Below are 24,458 nucleotides of genomic sequence, written 5' to 3' on the forward strand. Positions count from 1 at the left end.
TAAAAAACAATATACAGTATACGTATATTCTTGACAGTTAAGTCAAATCTTGACATATCAATATATGATCAGTCATTCAAGCTCCAGAAATGTAAAACAAATTACAAAACTTATAATTGAGCTCTCTATCTGTAATGAAGATGAAAAAGACAACCAACCTGTTTTTGTGTAAATGTATTAGAAACACAGACATTAAATATGACATTATAATTACGTTTGGTGCCAATTTTGTTTAGTATACGACCATAATACCTACATTTTGCTCTGGACAAATACTCTGCTCAGTTGTATATTTGGCTGTTTTTACAGCTCCACCCATCAGTGAATTCACGCTTAGCTCAGCAGAGCACTATACTTTATGAAAGCAATATTAAGTTCAAACCAAATTCCAAGATGTTGTGTTAAACATAAAAACAGAATACAATGATCTGCAAATTATGTTCAAACGATATTGACTTGAATACAAGACATTTAATGTTACAACTGATAAAGACTTTATTGATTTGAACAAATATTCATTAACTTGGAATTTTATGGCTGCAACACGTTCCAAAAAAATTGCGATATGTGGCAAAATAAATTGAGAAATTCTCATCAAACACCCGTTTAGAACATCCCACAGGTGAACAGGCTAACTGGGAACAGTTGGGTGCTATGATTGGGTATAAAAGGAGCTGGCCTGAATTGCCCCAATCATTCACAAGCAAAGATCGGGTGAGGTTCACCTCTTTGTGAATAACTGTGTGAGAAAACAGTTCAACAGTTGCAAGGAATTTAGGCATTTCATAATATCAAGAGGTTCCGAAAATTTGAAAAAAAAATCACTGCATGGAAGAAGCAAGTCTGAAAAGCAACATTGAATGCCCGCCCATGACTTTCGATCCCTCAGACAGCACTGCATCAAAAACCGACATCAATGTGTCAAAGATGCCGCATCGGCTCAGGAACACCAATGCCAGTTAATATAATTCGGCGCTACATCATTGAGTGCAACGTACAAAAACGTGGCTTTTCAACCTTCCACTGTACACAATTAATAATTTTGAATCTTGTGGAAACCTATTTCAGTTCAGTGGAAATTGTGAAACACATATTATGAAAATACACTCCACGCAAAGTAAATTCCATTTTATTGAGTTTTCTTTTAATAGAATCTTGATTATTATCGCTTAAAGTTAACACATTCACCACGTCTAGAAATGAAAATACTCCATAAGAAATAAAAAAACATTTTAAATTTAAAAATGTGGTAGGAAATGGCCTTCTGCTCAATATTTGTGTTGAAGGTAACATATGTTTGAGGTTGAATCAGGTGTTGTGATGGCCAGAATTTTCCAGCAGTCAAATTTATATTCATAATATACTCAATCATATTCCATTAAAAATATACATTTTTAGTTGTATAAAAAAGCACTAGCTATGACGGTGAATTCTTAGATTTGCAAGATTATTAGTTTTAGGCAAAGATCTCCAAGTCCAGTCCTCGTGAGGCTAGACGGGCTCAACAGGACCGGACTTGGAGAACCCTGATTGTAGGTGTAGCATTGAGAGTTAGTTAATTAGCCTTAATAATACACATTTGAGATTCATGTTTTATGGGTGCAACATGAAATGTGGCTCAAACTATCAGAGATAAATTCATTGCTTTTTTCTGACAAAAGGTGACAAAAGGTTTCTCTGAGCGCACTGCTTCACTCTGACCGCTCTGACATTCAGAGTCCTGTTCAAATGTGCCATTGGGTTATTTAGAGTGCCTCAAAAAATGAGTCATGCAGCACACGATAACTGGGGTCCAGTTGGAAAATGGATTGGTTTATAACAGGCTGCTTTCAGAAATTATTAGGAGGGAAGAGCGCTCTTCCTCTGCACCACAAACACCCCCTAAGTGGTGTCAGGCTGTCAGAGTGAATTTCCGAACGCACCCCCAATTGGCCAGTAAAGATGATGCAGATTCTTAGAATACAAGTTTTGTGTAGTGCGACGTTATTTTGTCATGCCTGATAGCCAACTGAGTTTAAATAAAGATTGAGAGGTGGTGTCGTCTTCTTCTGCCATCTGTCGGAAAAGGCTGCCTGGCCGGAAGCTTTCTTGAATGTCGGCTGACGAGGATGCAATAGGCTGCAAGAGGGAGCAAAAACATCTCATTATTCATCTTGACTGGTGAAATGGACAGAAAACCGAACAAAATCCAGGCGAACCATAATTGCTGTTATTTTGTACAGGTTACAAACAATTCCCTTTCTGGGGAAGTACTACTTTTCTCATTCTCATGGCAGCCCACTGAGCACCTTTGCTGTTGCAAAACACATCATACAAGGGTCATTTTTATCTTTTGGGATAAGGATTTCTAATACAGATAGAAGTTTACTTTTTTTTCTACCAACGTAGTCTCCCGACACTGTCACACACTTCCTACCTGTGCACAAGCTTCCATCTTCCCTCAGTGTGAAAATCTTTGGACTGATGTCTCAGCTAGTCGCTCGCAACACTAGCCTAAAAGGTGCAGACTGGGCTGGGAACTGTTCCCACATTCCTCCCTTCCGGTCCAAACCTTGCTCTTCAGACTTTCACCCGTTTGGTCCCTTAAAAGCGTTCACGAGAGGCATGAAGTTTGAAAGTGACAGTGCTGGGAGATTACGTAAGCTTCTGTTTTAGAGGTCCTTTCCCCTGAAGAAAATCTTATTTATTGAATAACCCTCATAACTACAATCGACTTGAAGTATTTAAAATGTACTGTATAGCTACAAAAACGCAACAACAAAAGCTCATACTGTATAATCACACAATGGATTCCATGAGCATCAACTGTGAACATAGAGACACCAATTAACGGCACAAGGCCCACTATGTTCCTGTGGATTGGAAGTAATCATTTGGTACAATGTTTTGTGAAAACCAGAAGTTGATTATGGCCGACTGCATATTCTGATAGCCTCGGCTTAGGTTTTTGCCATTACATGAGGCTACTTTACGAGCATGAAAAGATTAACAATAACAAAGCATAACAGCGTTCTAGAGTTTCCATTCATCCAATTACAATCAGTTTTGAATTCATTACATGATCAAATTCTGCAAACACACCAAAAGAAAAACAGCCCCTTGATAAACACAAAACAAGCAAACCCCAAAGCACGCAGATTTAAAGCCACACTTATGGACTTGCCTGGCTGTCTCGCACTCAAAATGTCTGGGAAAGTTGAACAGACCACATTTTAGCGGGATTAAACACAACAATGAAACCAAACCATAACTGAGAATCTTCCACGGTGACTTCAGTCCTAATTTAACAAAGAGCAGAGCTGTTCCTCACCAACTGGTGCGGTTCACTGGAGCATTTGCTGGTCGACTTTGATTTATGCGTGTCAGACATGCTGAGAGGCAGCAACTCGAACCTATGGAGGACAAAATCGATGGGAGATTGGGTACAGTGTCACATTTTAATGACATGTGCATCCAAAAAAAAAAAAAATCATGAAAAAGGTTGAGTTTTTGTCAGTCATTTCATTACCGGTAAGTTAAACTCATATCGAATTATTTCATCACACATAGATTGAAATAGTGTTCTCTAACTTTTTGTAGGTGATATGTTCCATAATAGGCAAATTTCTGTAATGTTGCCCTTTTTTTTTTTTTTTAAATGTGAATTTAATTTTATTCTGGGTGGGATTTTTATTCTATGAATACATCTTTTTACATTCCTTGTATAGTGCCCGCACTGGGCTCCCTTTTGTGGGGTGTGGGGGAGCATTCGGAATAACTGAACGGCACATATGAACAACTGTCTGAGTCTTCAAATAGCGAGGTGAAACTGCAATACATGAAGTTATGGTCACAAATGAAAATCCGCGACGGAGTGAATCCGTAAGAACCGTACCGCAAAGTCGCAAGTGGAACACTGTTTTTGTTTCTTGCTGTTTTGATCATCATGGTGAAAAATAAAATTCTGTGTCGCAAAAAATTGGAATATTGCGATAATCTTCACAAGATAATCCACAAAATGCCATGACTAAACGGGCTGTTCACAAGAGTGCAGAGTGCCAACAGTGTCCACCAGAGTCACTTCATTCAAGTGTTGACTGTCCTGACACGAAGTGACATACAAAATTGAATTGAATTGAATATAATTTTATTGTCAAAAATCGACTTACCTGTCACATGAGTGGCCCGGCACCCTCAGCTGCGCATTTGCAGTGTAACCCATTAGCAGAACGTTTTGTGGAAGGGAAAAGAGTGGTAGGAAAAAGTACACCAGCAGTCTTGAGGGAATTGTCAAGTGAAATCCATTTAAGAATTTGGGCGAGATTCACAGAGCGTGGACTGAGGCTGGAGTCTGTGCGTCTACAGCCACCACACAGAGTCGAATACTCGGCATGAGTTAAAAATGTCACATTTCTCGTGTCAAGCCACGTTTGAAGCAGAGACAATGTTGGAAGCGTCTCACCTGGGCTCAGGATAAAAAAAGACTGGACTGTTCGTCCAAAGAGGCGGCCCGGTAGTCCAGTGGTTAGCACGTCGGCTTCACAGTGCAGAGGTACCGGGTTCGATTCCAGCTCCGGCCTCCCTGTGTGGAGTTTGCATGTTCTCCCCGGGCCTGTGTGGGTTTTCTCCGGGTTCTCCGGTTTCCTCCCACATTCCAAAAACATTACTGGCAGGCTGATTGAACACTCTAAATTGTCCCTAGGTGTGAGTGTGGACAGTTGTTCGTCTGTGTGTGCCCTGCGATTGGCTGGCAACTGATTCAGGGTGTCCCCCGCCTACTGCCCGAAGACGGCTGGGATAGGCTCCAGCACCCCCCGCGACCCTAGTGACGATCAAACGGTTCGGAAAATGGATGGATGGATGGATGCAAGCCAATTTTGAATATAATTCCGAAATCAAGATCTCTGGAGGATGAATAGAGAGGCACAGAATCCACATTGCGTCAAGTCCAGTGCTCCCAAGTTTCTAAGGCTTAATGAATCGAACCCCACAGAAAAGCAACAATAAGAGGAAGATGAGCACCAGACCAAACAAAGGTCACTCCACACGAAGCAAACCGAGCATCGTTCTTCCATTATTTCAGCAGTGACACAAACTAAACATCTCCTAGCCAGCATTGATGCAGTAATTAATGCAAAAGGAAGCCCAACTCGGTACAAAGACAGGAGCATATTTTTCAGTAGTTGTAAAAATATCCTTTTTGTTTCAATTGGTCTTATGAGACCCCCCCGCCCCCACGAAACTCTGAATTTTAGGCTTTCATTATCTTTAAGTGAGGATCATCAAAATTTTAAACAAATAAAAGCTTAACTCTAAAGTCATAGTTATAATCAATCAATATAAAATAGCACCGTCACCTTCTGTATGACTTGACAAATATATTGAGCTGTTTCATGATATTTTACTTTCTTTCGATATACCTCGTGGTACGAATGAAAATATTGAACACCCATATGTAAAAAAACACTGAACATTTGACCCCAGTGACCTTGTTCATGCTCTCTCGTGTTTTACATAAGAATTTGCAATCTGAGGATCCTCGGTGAGATACAGTGTTCTACATCCTTGTTGCACTGTAGTTATTTGTTTTATTCGACATACAAACGTCTTGTGAATCAGTGTTTGTTATAGGTGCCTTGAACTGCCTCGTGGAATCAAATTGGGTTTAATATTACATTTGATTATCATTTACATTTCACTCTGTCAGCAGATATTTTTTTCCAGCACTCTTTAGGGACTCAGTGTACTGTCGAAGGTTCACGTGACTCAGACCTGATTTGAGTGTTGGCCAGCGGAAGGATGTTGTAAGGCTCCTGAGTGTTGACGCTGCTGCTCCGTGGGGCATACTGCTTCTCTGAGCCAGTCACCAGCCCAAACAGCACCTGTACAGAAAAATAAGGACACAAATCACATTAAGTCCACCATTTTTTTTATTGATAAAAGTTTCAAGTAGATTACCGATGTTTTTTGGGACAGACGACTGAGGTTTGCATTCAGCGGCGGTGTGAACACATCCAGGTCAAAAGGGTCAATGTGGCTCTCCAGCCAATCACAGACCTCCTGCATCCTGAAAGACATCACAGGTTTTAGATCCTTTTTGAGCGATAAAATTCTACTACTGCCACTGCTCTTACAGGATTAACAAATCAGCAACAACCAAGGTGCATAATACTGTCTTCTTTCCATCCATCTATTATCTGATCTGCTTATTCTCACAAGGGTTCGTGGGTGTGCTGGAGCCTATCCCAGTTGTTTTCGTGCAGTAGGCAGAATACACTCTGAACTAGTTGCCAGGCAATCGCAGGGCACACATAATTAAATAACCATTCATGCTCACACTCACACCTCAGGACAATTTCGAGTGTTCCATTAACGTGCCAAGCATGATTTTGGAATCGGGGAGGAAATTGGAGTACCCGGAGAAAACCCACTCAGACCCGGGGAGAATATGCAAATGCCACACAGGCAAGCCAGAGCCGGAATTGAACCCTGCACAAGCCAATGTTCAGATCTGAATTTCAATAGGATAATGATATATCAGCCCTAGTGTGCAACGGTGTAGTCAAAAGAATTAATGAATTTGTTGAAAGATAGAGTTTTGGACCCAACCGGTCCACGTCTTTGTATCCCCCGCTGTGCTAAATGCTTGGTGTGAGAGAAATATCCAAATTGAGTACGCAGTTGAAACAAAAAATCCAAACTACTTGAGTGAGTTCCAAGGTGAGTCTAAGTAAAAACTACGACTGGTTCCTCCCAATTCCGCTCCCACTTGAACCCAGCAATGTTAAATTACTTGTCAATGTCCCTTTAGGCTTTTTAAAACATGTGTTCCAGTACTTTATTGTGTGCACACGGAAATTAATCTTGATATGGATGTTTCCTTTGACGCCTACTCTGCTCGTTACCTGTGATCATGACAGGATTTGGTAGTCTTGCCTTCTTCCACATTTGCAGACAAAGTGGTGTTAAGATAACGAAGGTCAAACATCAGCTGCAATGCTCTGTTTTGAGTCATTGGAAATGCACCCTCCTGAAAGCAGACGCGCACTTTATCATGAGTGACTTAGAAAGTTTCCAAATCCAGTGTCCTCATTTTGAGAACTTTGTGGAAATGAGTTGCTTTTGTGAGTTACTCGCTGTGTGAAGCTTTGATAGTGCTGCAAAGCTTGATCCAAGCAGGCTTGCAGAAGCTCCTGCAGGGTGGGTTGTGGCAGTGCATGACCACCCACACGGTTCACCTCCACACACAGGTCGAAGAGTAGCGATTGGACGAACAAAGATGCCTGCAGAAGGTGTAAAGCTCCCGTGAGAATATCAACCAACTTATTTTCAACGCTCTCAAATTAATTTAGGTTGAAGCCGAATGGCCAACCTGGACAGGAAGACGAATTTTAGATGTAACACTGCTTCCTGATTCAGCCTCCTCTTGGATTTCGAGATCTTCCCAGTTTGTAGCATTTGTCAAGATGGCACCGGCGGAATCTGCGTGAAGAGCTGTTCGAAACTGCTCGAGCAACCTCTAAAAAGTCAGAGGACACCATTCAAATCCCAATGTCACAATTTGAAACAATAAATGCAGACAAGCTATGCAAACTGTTATTTAACTGTACTGCATTCTGCTGACATTGTTTTCAATATTTTTTTTTGTTTCATCTAGCTATAGGACAAGTGAATCAAAATAGTGCTAACATCTGCTATGATGCAGTCCAGTTCAAAACCACTACAACCACATGTTGCAACTGGTCGGTTACTCTCTCATAATGAAAATGCAGTCAAGTACATTTGAGATCAAAGTGCACATATGCGCCATCTGTTCAATGCTGCCCATCTTTACACTTTTTGTCTGCCCAAAAGTACCAGGCTGTTGACTTTTAAACGTCAGCCCCGTGAGGCAATTTGATTTGGGGTAGGCTGTTCACTAAATCAGTCAAATGACAAACAACATATCAAGAACGAATACACGAGTATTGGTTTTCTCACGGTTCGACATACTTAACGGACGTAGAGGTAGATACCTGAAAAATATCTAGAAAAGACAATTTTAGGTATGGACTGACTTTTGAGAGAGTAGAGATCCAGATACGGTAGGTCTCCAGGCTGCAGTTGAGAAGCTCCTCCTTTAGTTCCGCCCACTTGGCCTGAGCAGCACTGAACTGCGGGGCCACCTTGGCTTTGCGCAATTTCTTACTCTGCCTCTGTGTCACTTTAGCTGCGGCCTCGCACCCGCTCTGTTGTCCGATAGCTGCGGCCTCGCACCCGCTCTGTTGTCCTAAAATGCAGTGTCTCAGATTGGGACACAGTTCCCCAATGGATTGACACAGCCTTGCCATGAAAAGGACTGAATTCAGGCTGGCTGGGTTGGGATCTGGCGAAACGGTCACTAATTCGGAACGGACGGCGGAGAGAATGTGGTGAATGCAGGCCAGGCAGCCAACTCGTAAAGCCTCCTCCACTGCTGGCGTGTCTGTGAAGCGGTTGAAGGAGGATGCTGACGAGCCCTCGGGAGGGCCTGATGTCGGTCGTGTAACTGATATGGAGTCAGCGCCTGTTGAAAGAAAAAAAACAATATTTAAAAGAATGTATTTAAAAATTTTCAGCATCACGATTAATTGTAGTGGGTTATGTGTGTAAAGTAAAACTACGATAGTATCCATCTATCCATTTTCCGATCCGCATTATCCTCGCGGGGGGTGCTGGAGCCTTTCCCAGCTGTCTTCGGGCAGTAGGTGGGGGACACCCTGAACGGTTGCCAGCCAATCACAGACTACGATATAATCCCTTTTAATCAAAAAGCTCCAAATTGCTCATGTGCTGTGTAAACACGATCAGATTTAATGGTACTGTATTTGAAATAAAACACCCACGGCGTACATCTAAGTGTAACTTTAACTACCGGTATGTTTTTTTTCCCGGGAAATGGTGGATGTTAATAAATAGGTGCAACGGTAGCAATCTGAATTAGTACGCTATTATAGCACCAGCAATTTCTTATTGAGTTAGCCCCATCTGAAGGGCCGAGATATTTACAGTCTATCAATTTCATGAATTGCGTGCTTTCTCTGGATCAGTGGGCAGTAACCGTGTGATTGTACGCTGAATGTGAGGCCCACCCTCTGTGCAGTGTGTAACACAAATATATAGAGCAGTATAAATTGAATGTCTCCTTGTGAGAGTGTACAAAATATGAAAATGACAATTGACTCAAAAAATAATAAATAAATGAATACAAAGACTGATTTTCAGCCACGCCAACCTGCATACTTGGACGGAAGGTAGTGCTGGAGGTCATCAAGCCGTGCTTTCAGCTTGGCGTCCAGAGAACAACAAAAATTTTGAACGCAGGGCGTCAGGGCCTGCGTCTTCATGGCCAGACCACTTTTTAGCTGTTTCTCCCCCCTCTGCGCCACACCAACCCAACCCGCATCATTCGGCAGGTCCCCTGGAGACTCTGACCACAAATAGGACGACACGTCGATTTCATACTGGGCCTCCCGGCTATTGGCGGTTTGTCCTTCCAGATCCTTGACAGCAGAGGTGAGGAGCTGCACGGAGCTCAGTGAGATGCCTTCAGTTTCTTCTTTGGTGATCGCCTTGTGGATCACAAATACATATAATGAAATCAAGACAGTATACGTTTATTTTTATGAATGCTAACCTGTAAGCGCTGAAGGAAGAGCTGTTGAAGGAAGTCATCCCATATGGGCAGGTGGCGCTCCAGCAGCCGCTGGCACACTGTCTCCCAGTGCTGATTGATGGAGTCGGCAGAGAGGAGGTCCCAGATAGCATCTCGAATGGCAGCCAATCCCTTCAAGTTCTTCACAAAGATCAGAAGGCTACCAACACCATGGCAGATGTCCTCCTTACATCTGAGAGCAAGTGGTACAGACCGTTTTGCAAAGCCTTTAGGTTTTCCAAAGCGATCATAAAATGACTTTGCAGTACCGAATTTAGTTAACACAGAAAAGGGATGAATTAACTGATTTCAAGATAGCGACTGGCGCTCATGAAATAAGGCATTCTGAACCTGCGCATGTCTTCTTTTGTTACCAGCTTAAAGAATTTTTGTCCTCTGCCAATTTTCACGTTACTATGGAGTAGGGTCGGGGTCGGCAACCCGCGGCTCCAGAGCTGCATGCGGCTTTTTAGTCGCCCTAGTGGCTCCCTGGAGCTTTTTCAAAAATGTTTGAAAATGGAAAAAGAAGGCGGAGGGAAATATATTTACAAAATAAAAAAAAAAAATTTTTTTAAGTTTTCTATAGGTGAACAAACATGACGCAAACATTCTTAATGTTTTCCAAAAAAAACTTTTCTCTCAACTAGGATTTATGTCATATCCTGCGACACAAGTTTCTATTAGCAGGATGGGATGCCAGGCTGGTGGCTCTTGTGAAAAAAAACAAAACAAAAACTGTACAATTCACCGAGGGTACTGGCAAAGAGTGGGAATGTGGATGGCTGAGAGAAGAATTTTAAACGGTACATGTGAGGTACGATCGTTAACACTGCAAAAGTACATCCCATGCCTCGTTCATCTTGGCGGCCATTGTGGCAGTTGGGCACCCCTGCTCGACAGGATGCATTGCAAGGCAGAACAAAAATTTTCATCGTGAAGGCTCATTGCGTATTTGTAGCCAATTAAGTCATTTTGATAATAGGCAAATATAGCTAATATAGATCATACAGCACGTGTTGCCTTCATTATAAGGCTTTTAATTTTTTGTGGCTCCAGACATATTAGTTTTTTGGTCCAATATGGCTCAACATTTTGGGTTGCCAACCCCTGAAGGAGGAAAACAGGAGGTTCTAACCCTTTGAAATAGAGAAGCGGTCAGGGGCTATTTTAGTCCCTGGGGAAGGCGAGATTTGACAGCAAGAAATCACAAGTAAACGCGTGTTGCTGCAGTTAGCTGGCATCACAGTGAATTCTTTTGTTCAACATAAATGAATATTCGTGTGAATAATGAATCTTAAAGTGCAGCCTTTAGAAAATATTACATTTGTTAGAGATCAAATTTCAAGCGCAAATGACATTCGCTGTTATTGTAAAGTGTCCTTGGGGTGTCTTGAAAGGCGCTTATAAATAAAATGTATTATTATATTATTATTAGTATTTTGAAGTACATAACCCAGCCACTACGAAGCAGTGCCCTCCCCTGGGGGTACACTGTTCCCTAGTGCCGGTCCCAAGCCGGGATAAATGGGGAGGGTTGCGTCAGAAATGGCATCCGGCGTAAAACTTTTGCCAAAACAAACATGCGGGGGAAAAAAAAATAAAGAATTGTTAAATGGGGAAAACAATAGGGAACGTAGGAATGAAGAGCCAGAGAGGATTAAGAAGAAGGTCGATCACATTAGAAAGGATGAAATCAGGAAAGCATTAAAAAGGATGAAGAGTGGTCAGGCAGGTGGTCCAGATGACATACCAGTGGAGGTATGGAAGTGCTTAGAGGAGGTGTTGTTTAATAGAACATTGGACACAAACAAGATTCCTGATAAGTGAAGGAAGAGTGTCCTGGTATCAATTTATAAGAAGGGTGATGTACAGAGTTGTAGCAACTACAGGGGGATAAAGTTGATGAGCCAGCCACACGATGAAGGTTTGGGAAAGAGTAGTTGAAGCCAGGTTGAGACAGGAAGTGGAGATTTGTGAACAGTATGGTTTCGTGCCGAGGAAGAGCACCACAGATGCAATATTTGCCCTGAGGATGCTGATGGAGAAGTACAGGGAAGGTAGGAAGGAGCTGCACTGTGTATTTGTAGATTTAGAGAAGGCTTATGACAGGGTGCCAAGAGAGGAATTGTGGTTCTCTATGAGGAAGTCAGGGGTTGCAGAGAAGTATGTTATGTTGGTACAGGACATGAATGAGAATAACACAACAGTGGTGAGGTATGCAGTTGGACGGACAGAAAACTTCAAGGTGGAGGTAGGACTGCATCAAGGATCGGCCCTGAGCCCCTTCTTGTTTGCTTTGTGATGGATAGATTGACAGATGTGGTCAGACAGGAGTCTCCTTGGATTATGATGTTTGCAGATGACATTGTGATCTGTAGTGAGAGTAGGCAGCAGCTACAAGAAAACCTAGAAAGGTGGAGGTTTGCACTAGGGAGAAGAGGAATGAAGGTCAGTCGGAGTAAGGCAAAGTACATGTGCATAAATGAAAGGGAGACCAGTGGAACGGTGAGGTTACAGGGAGCAGAGGTGGCGACGGGACAGGAATTTAAGTACCTAAGATCAACAGTGCAGAGCAGCAGAGACTGTGGAAGAGAAGTGAAGACTAGAGTGCAGGCAGGATAGAACAGGTGGAGAAAAGTGTCAGGAGTGATTTGTGATAGAAGAGTGTCAGCTAAGGTGAAGGGAAAAGTTGACAGAACAGTTGTAAGACCAGCCATGATGTACGGTCTAGAGACACTAGCATTAGGCAAAAGACAGGAGGCAGAGTTAGAGGTGGCCGAGTTAAAGATGCTGAGATTTTCCTTAGGAGTGACAAGGATGGACAGGATCAGAAATGAGGTCATCAGAGGGACAACTCAGACAGGAAAGTTTAGACAAAAAGTTAGAGAGGCCAGACTGAGATGGTTTGGATATGCACAGAGGAGGGACAGTGGATACATTGGTAGGAGAATGTTAGAGATGGAGCTACCAGGTAGGAAGGCCAAAGAGGAGATTCATGAATGCCGTGAGGGAAGACATGGAGGTCGTTGGAGTCAGAGTAGAGGATACAGAGAACAGGGAAAGATGGAAATTAATGACTTGCTGTGGCAACCCTTGAAAAGGGACAAGCCGAAAGGAGAAGAAGAAGAAGTATTTTGAAGTACATATACAAAGAGAAAGACATCTGAAAGGTTTTCGAATTAATCCGTTGGGGATGTAGGGATTTATGTTGAGAAGCGTATTGCAGATCTCAGGATTTCTTATTGCTTGTGTTTTGTTGTGCACTTGAACGACTGATGCATACGTTTCAATCCACTGCTGTAAGGTGTCCCGCAGGTGCTCTCTTTGGATTGGCTGTGCCAGGGCTCGAAGTGTCGGCTGGAACTCGGTGACAGAGGTGGGAAGATACTTGAACCAGCTTCCTGTACTTGTGTCTTCCTGAAACACATTCTTAGCTTTCGCTAAGGAGAGAGAGAGACAGAATTGAGGAGCAGGATTGTAGCTGTGTCCTAATTTGAGATTTCATCATTCAGCAGCTGCATTTGAAGGCAGATAATAATAATATTACCGTGATGGCGGTCGCTAATTGGCGCCTTCATAAGTGTTTTTTTCCCCTTTTTTTTACAGGGTGCATTGCTATATCATTGCCTCCCAAGATTTTAGATTTTTTGTGTGTGTACTATTGCTTGATTATTTAAAATAATTTCATATGGACAACACAAATTCAAGAATCACGTTTCAACTCATTTCAACACTGGCCAGGAGAAAGAGTCACAAACAAACCTTCTTGTGAACATTTCAAATTACACAAATTTTTTTTGTGGAAAAGTTGCCGCTAGTGACATACATGTTTCTTAAGGTGAACCGTCTCAGCTGTCAAGGCATTTATCAAAAAGCACCACCCAAATGAATTTGTGGCCAACAGTGCAATTATGCATCATGGATGAGGAGCTGGTATCCGTCTCACCTCCTCATTTTAAATTGAAGCGCACTTAATCTGGCTGAACATTAGCAAATGTTTGCAAAGGTAGACTTAACTAGAACATTTTGTTCGCAGGGAGACGCGTTTTCCATGTAAATGCCCTAATCCGTTCCAAGCGGCCCCAAAAATTCAATTTTCTAAAGCATAAAAATGCATCTCAATAACTAAAAATTACAATTAGATTATTAAGTTATAATTAGATGATTGCACAATAAATTAGAGTTGTTTATCAAGTAAAAAACAAAGAAGAGAATGAAAAAAAATTATGGTCATTTAACTTTTAACTGCATCATCATAGGTTTTTGCCCTCTTTAGATCATGTTCTCTGTCAGAAGTGGCTTTAGCCTGGCATTTTAGACAGAGCTGATCCAAGGACATTTGGTTTTGTCGGCTTTTCACAATCCTTTGGAAATGTCGATGGCAAACATCAGCATAGTGAGCGATCGCCCGACTGGTTAACACTCATAGCCCGAGGGGCGAATCACAAGGACGCTGTATAGACACATATCTATCTACACACATAGACACACTCTTAGCCAATGGGATGCCAAGAAGATGCTCGGTAATAGCCAATGGCAGAGCAGCTTCAGTATGTTGCGTTCAAGAAACTCACAGCTGCGATCAGCAGCCCATACTGTATTTTTACCTTTCGTATCTTGAAATGTATTTCATAACAAGAGGCAATACAGTATATTCCTGTTGAGGCGTTTCGTAACGTGAACATTTTGTATGAAGAGACGTTCGTAGGTAGAGGTACCACTGTATATTGTAAATTTTCATTGCATAGTGACAATATATAATACAGTATTTTACTTATCATCAAGACCTCAGTGATATTTAGTACCTGCAGATGCAGAGGAGGTAACATTTTCCAGGATGGAAAAGAGCAGGCCACAGCTCAGGGTTGTTTCTCCAGGTCTGGGGGCCCCCTCAGGGTGCATGTAGAAAACAGCATACGCTTGAAATAACGTGGTCACCAGCAGTTCCACTAGGCTGCACACTTGAGCTTTAATCCCCACACCTGACATAAAAATAAATAAATAAACATATTTTGAAGCTTCTACAAAGGATGAATGGCAAGTCTTTTAATTGCAACGCTCTAAGCTCCACAATGTGTTGAGCGCAAACCGAAGTTATTTTCATGCTGCCATATTTCAGGAGCATCTTGATTCTTTTAAATGTGCCACCATGACGGAGTTGTAATGATGAAACACTGATGTCACCTTTGAGAAAGTCTTGTACCTCCTTAATACTGACATATGAAAATGGGAGGTGCGGGTGAACTTAAAATTAAGTAGTTAATCTTTTGATTTGGTAATTTCTTGATTTACATCTAACTATAACCAGTAGGTATGTAGTAGTAGTATTGTAAATATTGTGGTATGTGGCTTCGAGTCAAGTCACATTTACTTGTATAGCCCTTAATCACAAACAGTCTCAAAGGGTTTCAAAATTCTTCATAGTATAGGATGTCATATAACTTTATTAATATAAAAATGTTTCACAGAGTAGAAAGAATACATGCCTGTGAGTGTTGTTATGTTACCCGTCTGTATCAGTTACTAGCATTTGTGTGTGAACATTTGTTGAGCTCTAATGCTAATTCTTTTCAGCACATCAGTAGGGTTTTATAGTACATTGTGTTTTAGCGATAAACTCGCAATTTTCGGGAACGAACTTAACCAAAGTTTGTGTTTTACAAAGCACTTCAATATACAATGTATCAATTCATTTTTTTGTTGTGTGTTCAGTTTTAAACGGTAATTGTCGACTAGAGTGTCAATAAGCCATCTAAAGCACACTCAGGGAATGTAGACCACCATGTGTATCAGGCTTGCTCCTGCAAGCGGCAAGGTACATTCAGGGTGCTCTTACAACATCCAACTTCCATACACACTGCATCATGCGGCATAATACCGGTTTTGTTTCTCTTTGATTAGTTTTTGTGAATGTGTGTGAATGTTTTTGTGATCGTGAGAAGCCAAACTCGAAATCCTGATTTAATTTTGATTAATCGCTCAGTCCTTTGTGTTCCTGCACCGCTCTTTGTACTTGAAAATGCCTTAGCACTACGGACGACCAACTTGGTAGCAAAATATGATTAGAACATTTGAACGTGATGTATTTTGTGTTCAATGATACTACGTATTTTTGTCTTTGACAATCCTGGCACTTAATTTTCCACATTATGGCATCCACCCCCTGACTCCCAATGTTATTTATTTATTTACTTATTTTTACGAACCCTTTAACCAGCTAAACTAACCCTGTATACCGTGAAGATATCGTATTGTGAGTTTGATATTATTGCACCCTTAAGATTTAACCATAGTAATGGGGAAAACATGTTAGATTATATATTACCATGTTGGGGCTGATTAAGCAACTGTTGGATGGAGGCCTTCCGTGCTAACAAGAAATCAGCAAGTGCCTGGCGTGGGGAGCTGTCCTCCAACAGCATCGTGGACAAGAGCGCCTCTGCGATGGCCTGGTCAGACACTGCCCGACCCCTCAGCAGAGACTTGCTGTCTAAAAGAATGGTGGACCTGGTAAAAAAAAAAAAAAAAAAAAAGCACATCTTCATGATAGTTATATGGCAAAAAAACAAAGATCTCAGTCTCATGAATTTTGTGTGCTTAGCCTGAATTTATCCAATTACGAATATTTGACAAACAAATCAATCTATTTATTGTAGTAAAAGTAGCCGTTTTGGCACTTATGTATTAGATAGGGATATGGCATCTGAATGCCAAGGAACTATGTTGAAGTGACAAATCTGGACCGAGAGACAAGGTTTGTAAGTCAAAGAAGAGCTAGATTTGGAGAGAAGACAAGTAAGACAAATTTGAAATGAGACTGAACTTGTTGGGATCATAGTTTGTGTATACTTAGTTTAAATTATATCTAAAAGCAATTATCAACATTATTACGTTGTTTAATATTTGCGGCGGGGGTTACTGTAACTACGGTATGTTTGACGCACATTACTTTTTATGTCCAATCGTGTAATATTAAAACATAATTGGTAACAACCTATATGAGATGAGGTACATTTTCTGCCAAACAAAATGGAAGAGATGTAAAAACTACACCGTAACTTGTGCTCACGTTTCTCAGTATTGAAAGCCAACAGTAAACAAATACAGCACTGTTAGAGCTGCAGCAAACTTTTTTGAAGCGCTCTAGAAATGAAGTTGGGAAGTTGTAAAGTGCCTACATCACATGAATGTCTAAAATAAAAAGTTGCCATTATTCGTTTGCAACTAATAGACACCTCATCAAAATCCGATTTGACAGAGAGAATGTTTTTTGTTGCTCTGAATCCCACTTTGCCCCTCTGTCGCATGGTGTTTCACAGGGCTCGATTTTGGGGCCACTGCTGTTAATTATATTTGCCGCTCCTGGGTTCCATTTTAAGAAAACTTGATATTTCTTTCGTCTTTCTACTGTTTTGCAGATGACAATCAGACATAGGTCTCGCTGAACAAAAATTACACTTTCTCATTAAGGCCACTTCTGTCCTGTCTGGAGGAAATCAAGTCTTATATGGCCCCGAATTTCTTGAATTTTAATTACAAGAAAACATAAGTTATCCTGAATTTGGGTTTTAAAACGGAGAGTGATTTTAAAGTGGATCATCAAATTGTTGCTGTTGTTAAATTCAACTTTTTTCATCTTAGGCAGCTGGCTATGGTAAAAGCCTCTCCTTTCCCAAAAGCACTTTACAGCAATCAATGCCTTTGTTACGTCTCAGCTGGTTTACTGAAATGCACTTTCTTTTGGAGTCAGTCAGTCATCCCAGAAGGGTCTACAGTTGGTCCGAAACGCTGCTGCTTACTTCCTAACTGCTGTTCGTAGGTGGGACCACATAAATCCAATTCTAGCCTCCATTCAGGAGCACCCTGTACATGTTCATTAAAAAAAGTTTGTTTTTGTTTTCAAGTTTTTAAAATGGTCTTGCCACCTTGCGTCTTTCAGCTCCTCCACCTCTATGTACATGTCCAGTGACTCAGGTCTGCGGACCGGACACTACTAGAGGTACCAAGGACTAAGTAGTGGCTCAGGATTGAACCTTATCTTTTGCCAATCCCTCCATTTGGAATGACATTCCATTAAATGTTTGGCAAACAACATTTTTACTCGATGGCTTTTGACTCAGCATGACAGTCTGCATTTCTCTGTGTTTTAGTGTGTCTACTGTATTTGTGCTATTAGTTTGTTGTTTTTAATTGTCATTGTTATTGTTTGACTGATTTTTATTTCATGTACAACACTTCATCTGTAGCAATGGCTGTTTTAAAATGCTCTGTAAATAAAGTTGAGTTGAATTCTCCGAGCTGTATGGAAGCTTTTGACAAAACTTTCTTTTAAAGGTAATTTTCCTGATTATCCAGATGGAAATGCGTACGTAGATTCCTCACATTTTTTGTGTTACAAAAATATTTTTGATTGACTTGACACAAATGTGGACACCGCATAATTTCAGTCTTGCCTTCTCAAGTAATTCTTACGTGAATAATCCATTTTGAGCATGTCTCCCTTTGAAATTGGTGTCCACAATAATCAAAAATGAATAAAACATGCAGACGGAATCTATTGCTGCTTGCTGAAGGGAGTATTTGTAAATATTGCTGGCATTTTGCATGATTGCTTGTCTCGTGCTTTTGAATAAACATCAGGGGTGAAAAAGCCACAAATAATCAAAATTAAAAGTAAAAAAAACCCAAAAACAAAAAAAAAAAAACACACCCAGAGTTAACTCTTGTAACGCTAGCTGAGCTCTCACAGTATCATGCAGGATGGTGGAAATTAACATTGTATGCAACATACCTGTACTTCCAGATGAGTCTAATTACGAAATTGAACTATTTCAGGGGCATTCAATTTTAGAGGGTCCACTAGTACTGTACCACTAAATACATTTCAAACACGTATTATTAGCTTGTTCACAGATTAATGAGCACTGTATATATTCATTTTGAGAAACAACTATCTTGCGTTGTCAAATGAATGCATTATCTTGCAATTCTAAACACATTGAAAGTTCATATAGTACACAATGTCAACTACTGCAAATTACCCTGTGTGTCACAATAACAGGTAAATTAAAACGCAGCAAGTACCTGAAGTGACCAGTTGTGGCAACTTGACGGACAAGGATCGGGAAGCGGGCCAGGGCAGGACTGTAATGACCCCCTGTAGTAGCTTCCAACTGAAGGAGATTGTGCAGCTGGCAACAGAGCAGGTAGAGACGAGTTGCCTGAAGGTACTGGGAGGCCTCCATGGCACTCCAAATGCGCTCGGGAATCTCCAAAAGGAGTTTGATCTGAGAGGTCATGGTGTAGAACTCGTCCTGCCACTGACTCTATGAGACAAAGACACAAACATGTATGAATTTGTAGTGAGTGCATGGATTAGCCGGAGTGTTTTAAACCTATTTTCAATTTTCTCAGTCTTCTTATTTTTCCAAACATCACTGCACAATATAAATAATGCTGTGTTCAATCGCTTTTTAAATGCTTAGCTAGCAGAAACCCGTCATTCAAGAGTAATTATTTGACTTCAACTCTTCATCGTATGCCAAACTGAGCATTTAGTTAATAGCCTACTATCACACTGAATTGCCGATATCCGAGCTCTTTTCATCACAAGTAGGAAAATTCAACACGAGTAGAATACAAGGGCACATTCTTTGGTAATTAGTTCGACTACTGGCTTCTATTACCATATGACTAACTGCATTATAAAATTTTTACTCGCGCCTGACTTGTAGTACTCACAACGCACGTCAAATTTAAGTAAACCACTCACTAACATGAGTTGTTCCACTAAATCTGCATGTGCAACAAGTTGGAATAAAATTGCACCTTCTGGATGTGTAGTGTCACAGTGAAGGGAGATATATTGACTGGTGAAATTTTAGTTTTATACAGACTGGCGAAGATTTTGTTTGGTTGTTTCTGATCATATTTTTTGCATTACTTTATGTTCTTTTTAGTAAATATTTTATGTACAGTTTGCTGTTTATGTTTTAGTTTGCGTTTGCTTTTATTTTACCTTGTTTTACTCTGCTTTCAGCAACTGGGTTGCAATGCAAATTCGAATCGGTTCTCAATTGCCAAACTAAATAAATAAAGGTTAAATAAATAAATGAGACGTTAAACTCATCTCTCACTACTACAAACAGTTTACTAGCACTTATTCAAGTGAAAGACCATTTACAATTTGGACAATTTAGCGCAGTAGTAGGATGCTGAGATGACAACCTTAAGAACTGAGGATGACGACTAGGTTGATTCTTGGAGATAATTTTGAGCCACTAGAACGGTTAATTGTAAGATCTGAATGCCAGAATGTGTTTATTTCTAAATTAAGTGCCTCGATGTTTAGGTGCAGCAAACAAAAAACAGGGAAACACTAGGTTCGGTTCACCTCCTGAGTGTGGCTGGTGATGCAGACTTTGCTTTGTTTTAGTCGGTTGCAGTATTGATACATGTCCTGGATGGATTGGACAACACTCGCCGAGTTCTGCCTCATCTCTCCGATGGTGTCTGCGGCGTCAATCAGGTCCCGGTAACGCTCCCCAACCATCTGCCTCAGTTCCTCCTTTTTCTGCTCGATCTCCCCGCGGACTTTCCGCTCTATGCCGCGGATATCATCGGTGCTGTAGCGCTCGAACAGAGCCACCGGGTCCTTAATCTCCGATATCCGGAGAGACGATGCCGGTGAACCAGTCATTGCTACTCCAAAACAACTTCACACAGCTACAGGGAGCTTTAACCCGGAAAATGAGAAAAGCACACTTCCGCTTATACGTCAGCAAATTTATGGTCGTTCCACAATTTGCGTTCTTGTCCGGTCTTATGTCCTTGTGGTCTCGTCAACGTCATCATTCGCAGCCCGGGTGCTGTTCCAAATGAATACATTGAATGCCCGGATGTTGTTCTTGTCTGCCCACTGAAAACAAGGATACATGTGTTTCACACTTATGGAGGATTGGCTAGGAAAATATCCCAAGATGCATTGCGTTCATTCATCACGGAAATACGTCAGAGTAAGGCAGAAGTAAAATTTTTACCCATCTGCGAGAGTGATTCAGAGACGAATCTACATTTATTTTGGAATTGCCCAGTGTCAAAATGTATGAGTGACATTGAAAAATATGTGTAAAAATGGTCATATCATGGTAAGTGATGAAAAATATAATAATTACTGTACGTTTTGTGCATGATGTCAAGTCTGTGACCTTTGTGCACATTTTACAAATCAAATTCATTGCAAATTTTCAAGCATTTCTTTTTTCAAGAGTTTATTGTGTAAATGCTTTCAAATCAACAAAGAAGAAGAAAAGTGCTTGTACATTGCAATTCCTTAGAGAATTACCTCTAGTTGGCCTCAAATTAAAGTTTACTCTGCCTTATGTTGTGGTTGCTTTGTTTTACAATAAGGTTTTTGGAATTTGTTGTACAACAAGTGCATGTTTGACTGTGCCTCAATAAATATTCTAGAAAAAAAATCAGCATGTACTCGAGACTTGATCCAATTCAATATTCGGCCTTGAATTCCAGTACATAAACCTTTATGTAACCAGGTGAACCTTACTTAGATGCTTGTAGTGAAGGCTTCCTTGTTTAACAAATGTAGCACTGTCACTTTAAGAGCCACACTAGATCAAAACACGCGGGAACATATGCAGCGTGTGAGAATCGGACCAGAAAGGGTGACATGCACGTAAAGGAGGGTAGTCGCTGAACTGTGCCCACTGTAAGTCCCAACTTGATACACCCATGATCGTCCTCGTAACCCTGGCGATATTCAGGTAATTGGTAATGTTAAGGAATTATTCCGCTAGAAGTAGTCGTAGAACATTGTTGAATTTCATCTTGGTATGATAACTATTGACACTAGTCTCTCTCCTGAACATCTGCTGAAGTAGTTAAAACAAAGAATGTACTTTGAAGTTAGAGCCCATTTCCCTCTGGTTAATTAACAGCCCCCAAGGGTTTTTATTGCCTCCACTTCCTCATAAAAGTCCCTGAAGGCTCTCAAGTGCCCTCAAAGAGGAACCCTAATCTCAAGATCTGTGACCAGCAGCAATGGTCTATACTTTGTCATCATATCAAAATCGAACTTTGCTTGATCTTCCTTATTTCTGCTTTTTACTTGGTTATGGTGTTGTTCCTTCCTGTTGGTTGTGTTTGTTCAGACACTGAAAGAAACAATGTACAAATGCGGTTGAAGGTATTTCCTGCTTAATGTTATTACAATCAACTTTAGTGCCCTCGGCCCCCACCACTTCGGGGGCCCCCCTCCGCGGGACATGTTTTAGAGGAGCTGTTATCTCCGGTATCTTTGTTCCTGCCATCGCACCAAATGGGGGGTAGTGGTGGTCTGGTCTCACCTCACCGCTCCTGGCTTCCTCCGGCCATACCGGGTCAGATGACATGTTACTTTCTTTGTTTCGGGATTTGCATGAGAGGCGTACCTCCCCGCCTCTCATTATCATATTGTCTCTATATAATCTCATAAATGTGTTTCTTCGGGGCTTCCTGATGAAATCTGAGACTCACAGGAGCCCGAATCGATTCGTGTTGCGTTGCGATAAACTGAAGAAAAGACTACGTGGTGTTGGGTCTTCTTCCACCTTATAGAGAGATAAAAGAATCTGTAACCAAGGAAGGGCCAAGAGCAAATTGACAGCTCCCACCACCTCAACAGTAACTAGTTTACCATGACGCATGTTAGGTGTTAATTTTGGACAGATGATTAATTAGTTGAATGGTATTTGTAGAGCACAATATCTGGAGTGGTTTGGGTTGGAGTTTGACATCTACCACTAGTGAGTCGTGTGAACAGCTGTACAGCGCAAGTGTTCGCAATGTTATAAGATGTAAATGTGTTTTTTTTACTGTAAATTATATGAACTGTGTTATCTGTTCTTTAGAGGGGAGATCATTTATGTTTGACCACGTGCTTTGTACACACCCCACACACCGAAACATATCGAGTAAGTGTGGCTGCATCTCAAAACATTGGGTTGTAATGATTATTTGTTCTGCACTCAGAAGTACTGTGGCTTGTAAATAATGTATTTTTATTTCTGTTTTCCTATTAAGCAAGCCACTGCTGTTGTCTATTGTGGTGTAATTGTCTGTAATCTGTTAAATAATTTTCTTTGATCTCTTAGATCCCTGTTCGACCTCTTTTAAAATTCAGTTAAGATCTCAGTCTTTCATCTTAATGCTGAACAATTCTTCATTGTTCAGTCGGGAATAAAGCCCACCTAAAAATTATTTTGTGTCCAGTCCAGTCTTTCCAAAGACCCGGCTACATTTATTATATCAGGTCTTCCTTTCACAACGTTTCATGTGCTTTTTCAATATCCAAAAAGATTGTTAAAACAGTCTCACGATTCATTAACACTTTTTAAATTTCACAGTCAAAGACTACCACTGAATTCAACGCAGCTTTACCCCTAAAAAAATTAGGGCAGGTATAAAATATCCTTTCTGTACTCTAACCTGTCCATAATCATCCTCTCTGATTTTGCACATCACAGAATGTAGAACAATAGAGCTCCTAGATGATGGATTTATCTACATCTTTCCTGGGTTTTGAGATTGATTCAACAGCAGCATGCTAACACTCATCTGGAAGATCCCCATTGTCCCACACATCATTAATTATACACAGAAGTTTTCCTACCATTTGGTCATCCAGATGCCGGAGAAAGGCTGTCCATGCCAGGTGTTAAATGGCGTCCTTCATAGGAAAAAAAAAAAACAAGTTCATTCCTTCATTATTGTCACTGCTGCATTGACGTTTGTAACCCTCTTGCTGCCATCATTGTTTTTCCTTCTTGACATAACTTCACTACTGATATTGTGCTTTCTGTGGACTTTCTGGCATTTTTAGTATGGACGTGAGAGGCGGCCAGTCTCAACATAGGTACACATAAAACAGCACTTTATCGTTTGTGATTTCTGTGACAGTTCGTCTAAGGTGCATGAGGTGTTGCGCACCGTGCATTCCAAAAATATGGACATATTTAATGCTGATAACAGTGCCACAAACACATATGGCGAACAAGCAGCTGTTGTGACGGCTGGCAGACTGTTTCAGTGCTGAGGTCTTGTCAAGTGACTGCCGCAAGATGGCGAACACGTTGACGTATAATGTCAACCAGCATGTTGAGGCGTCGTCTACGGTTATTTCCACCTTGGAGACAATGTAATTTATTTTGCACCATTGCTATTCTACTGTTTAACATATATGACATATAATGGTTGGACGGGGGGTAAATTGACCTAACTAACATAATTTTGCGCTTACCTGATCGCACTGTGCAATATTTGTACAGTATTTGTTGAAAGAATTGCCTGCCTTTTCTTTCCCGTCTGCTGTGCCATACCAACCTCCAACCCGCATTTTAACTATCGGACTGCTGGTTAAAGATTTACTGCTCTAATTTTATTTGAGGCCGCAGAGGCGGAGTTTATTGCGTCAAACAGGTGAATCAGGTACAACTCTAAACACGGAAGGAAATAAAACTAAACAAACGACAGCTACTGGTAAGCAGACAACTACTACAAATAACGACTCATTCCATTTGGTATACATTGAAATTTGAAGCATATTACGATTAATTTAAATCTTTCAACGCCGTGTTTTCTTGTTAATTGAGAGTGGTTCCGATCGAGTAGCGGTCTCCACAAACGAATCGAACGGATAGCCTACTCCTACATGTCAAATGTTATTTTTATTTAAATTTAGGGACGCTTTCTCTAGAATATTCCGAAATCCCGGGTTCAAAAGTATAGTGGCGTGTGTTTTTAATATATGTGT

The 24,458-nt window shown here is 40.9% G+C and overlaps 1 protein-coding gene and 1 long non-coding RNA gene across 3 annotated transcripts; both read right to left on the bottom strand.

Moving 5' to 3' along the window:
• Window positions 1–101: 101 nt before the first annotated feature.
• On the bottom strand, window positions 102–20,629 carry cog1 (component of oligomeric golgi complex 1). Of its 2 annotated transcripts, XM_052049629.1 has the most exons (16): window positions 20,046–20,629; window positions 18,737–18,978; window positions 15,978–16,159; window positions 14,458–14,634; window positions 12,936–13,092; window positions 9,635–9,845; window positions 9,233–9,569; window positions 8,037–8,524; window positions 7,352–7,498; window positions 7,113–7,262; window positions 6,885–7,009; window positions 5,938–6,046; window positions 5,752–5,861; window positions 3,311–3,392; window positions 3,164–3,187; window positions 1,993–2,118 (listed from the first exon to the last, which is right to left on the bottom strand). In XM_052049629.1, the coding sequence occupies exons 1-15, from the start codon at window positions 20,349–20,351 to the stop codon at window positions 3,179–3,181; spliced, it is 2,832 nt and encodes a 943-aa protein (XP_051905589.1). In that variant the 5' UTR covers window positions 20,352–20,629; the 3' UTR covers window positions 1,993–2,118; window positions 3,164–3,178. The 2 variants fall into 2 exon arrangements, with proteins under 2 accessions (XP_051905588.1, XP_051905589.1); XM_052049628.1 differs by lacking the exon at window positions 3,164–3,187 and having other exon boundaries at window positions 102–2,118; window positions 20,046–20,628.
• Window positions 20,630–23,320: 2,691 nt separating this feature from the next.
• Window positions 23,321–24,449, bottom strand: LOC127590319 (uncharacterized). Its single transcript, XR_007959602.1, has 2 exons — window positions 23,946–24,449; window positions 23,321–23,831 (listed from the first exon to the last, which is right to left on the bottom strand). It is a non-coding gene; the product is annotated as an uncharacterized LOC127590319 (long non-coding RNA).
• Window positions 24,450–24,458: the final 9 nt, after the last annotated feature.

Source organism: Hippocampus zosterae, chromosome 17 (assembly GCF_025434085.1).
Source record: "Hippocampus zosterae strain Florida chromosome 17, ASM2543408v3, whole genome shotgun sequence".
Taxonomy (NCBI): Eukaryota; Metazoa; Chordata; class Actinopteri; order Syngnathiformes; family Syngnathidae; genus Hippocampus; species Hippocampus zosterae.

Coding starts and splice junctions, on each gene's coding strand:
- cog1 (XM_052049628.1), bottom strand. CDS start 20,351: ATGACTGGTTCACCGGCATCGTCTCTCCGGATATCGGAGATTAAGGAC. Junction 16,160..18,736: donor GCCACAACTGGTCACTTCAG/GTACTTGCTGCG, acceptor TTTTTTTACCAG/GTCCACCATTCTTTTAGACA. Junction 6,047..6,884: donor AAATCCTGTCATGATCACAG/GTAACGAGCAGA, acceptor GATGTCTTTCAG/GATGCAGGAGGTCTGTGATT.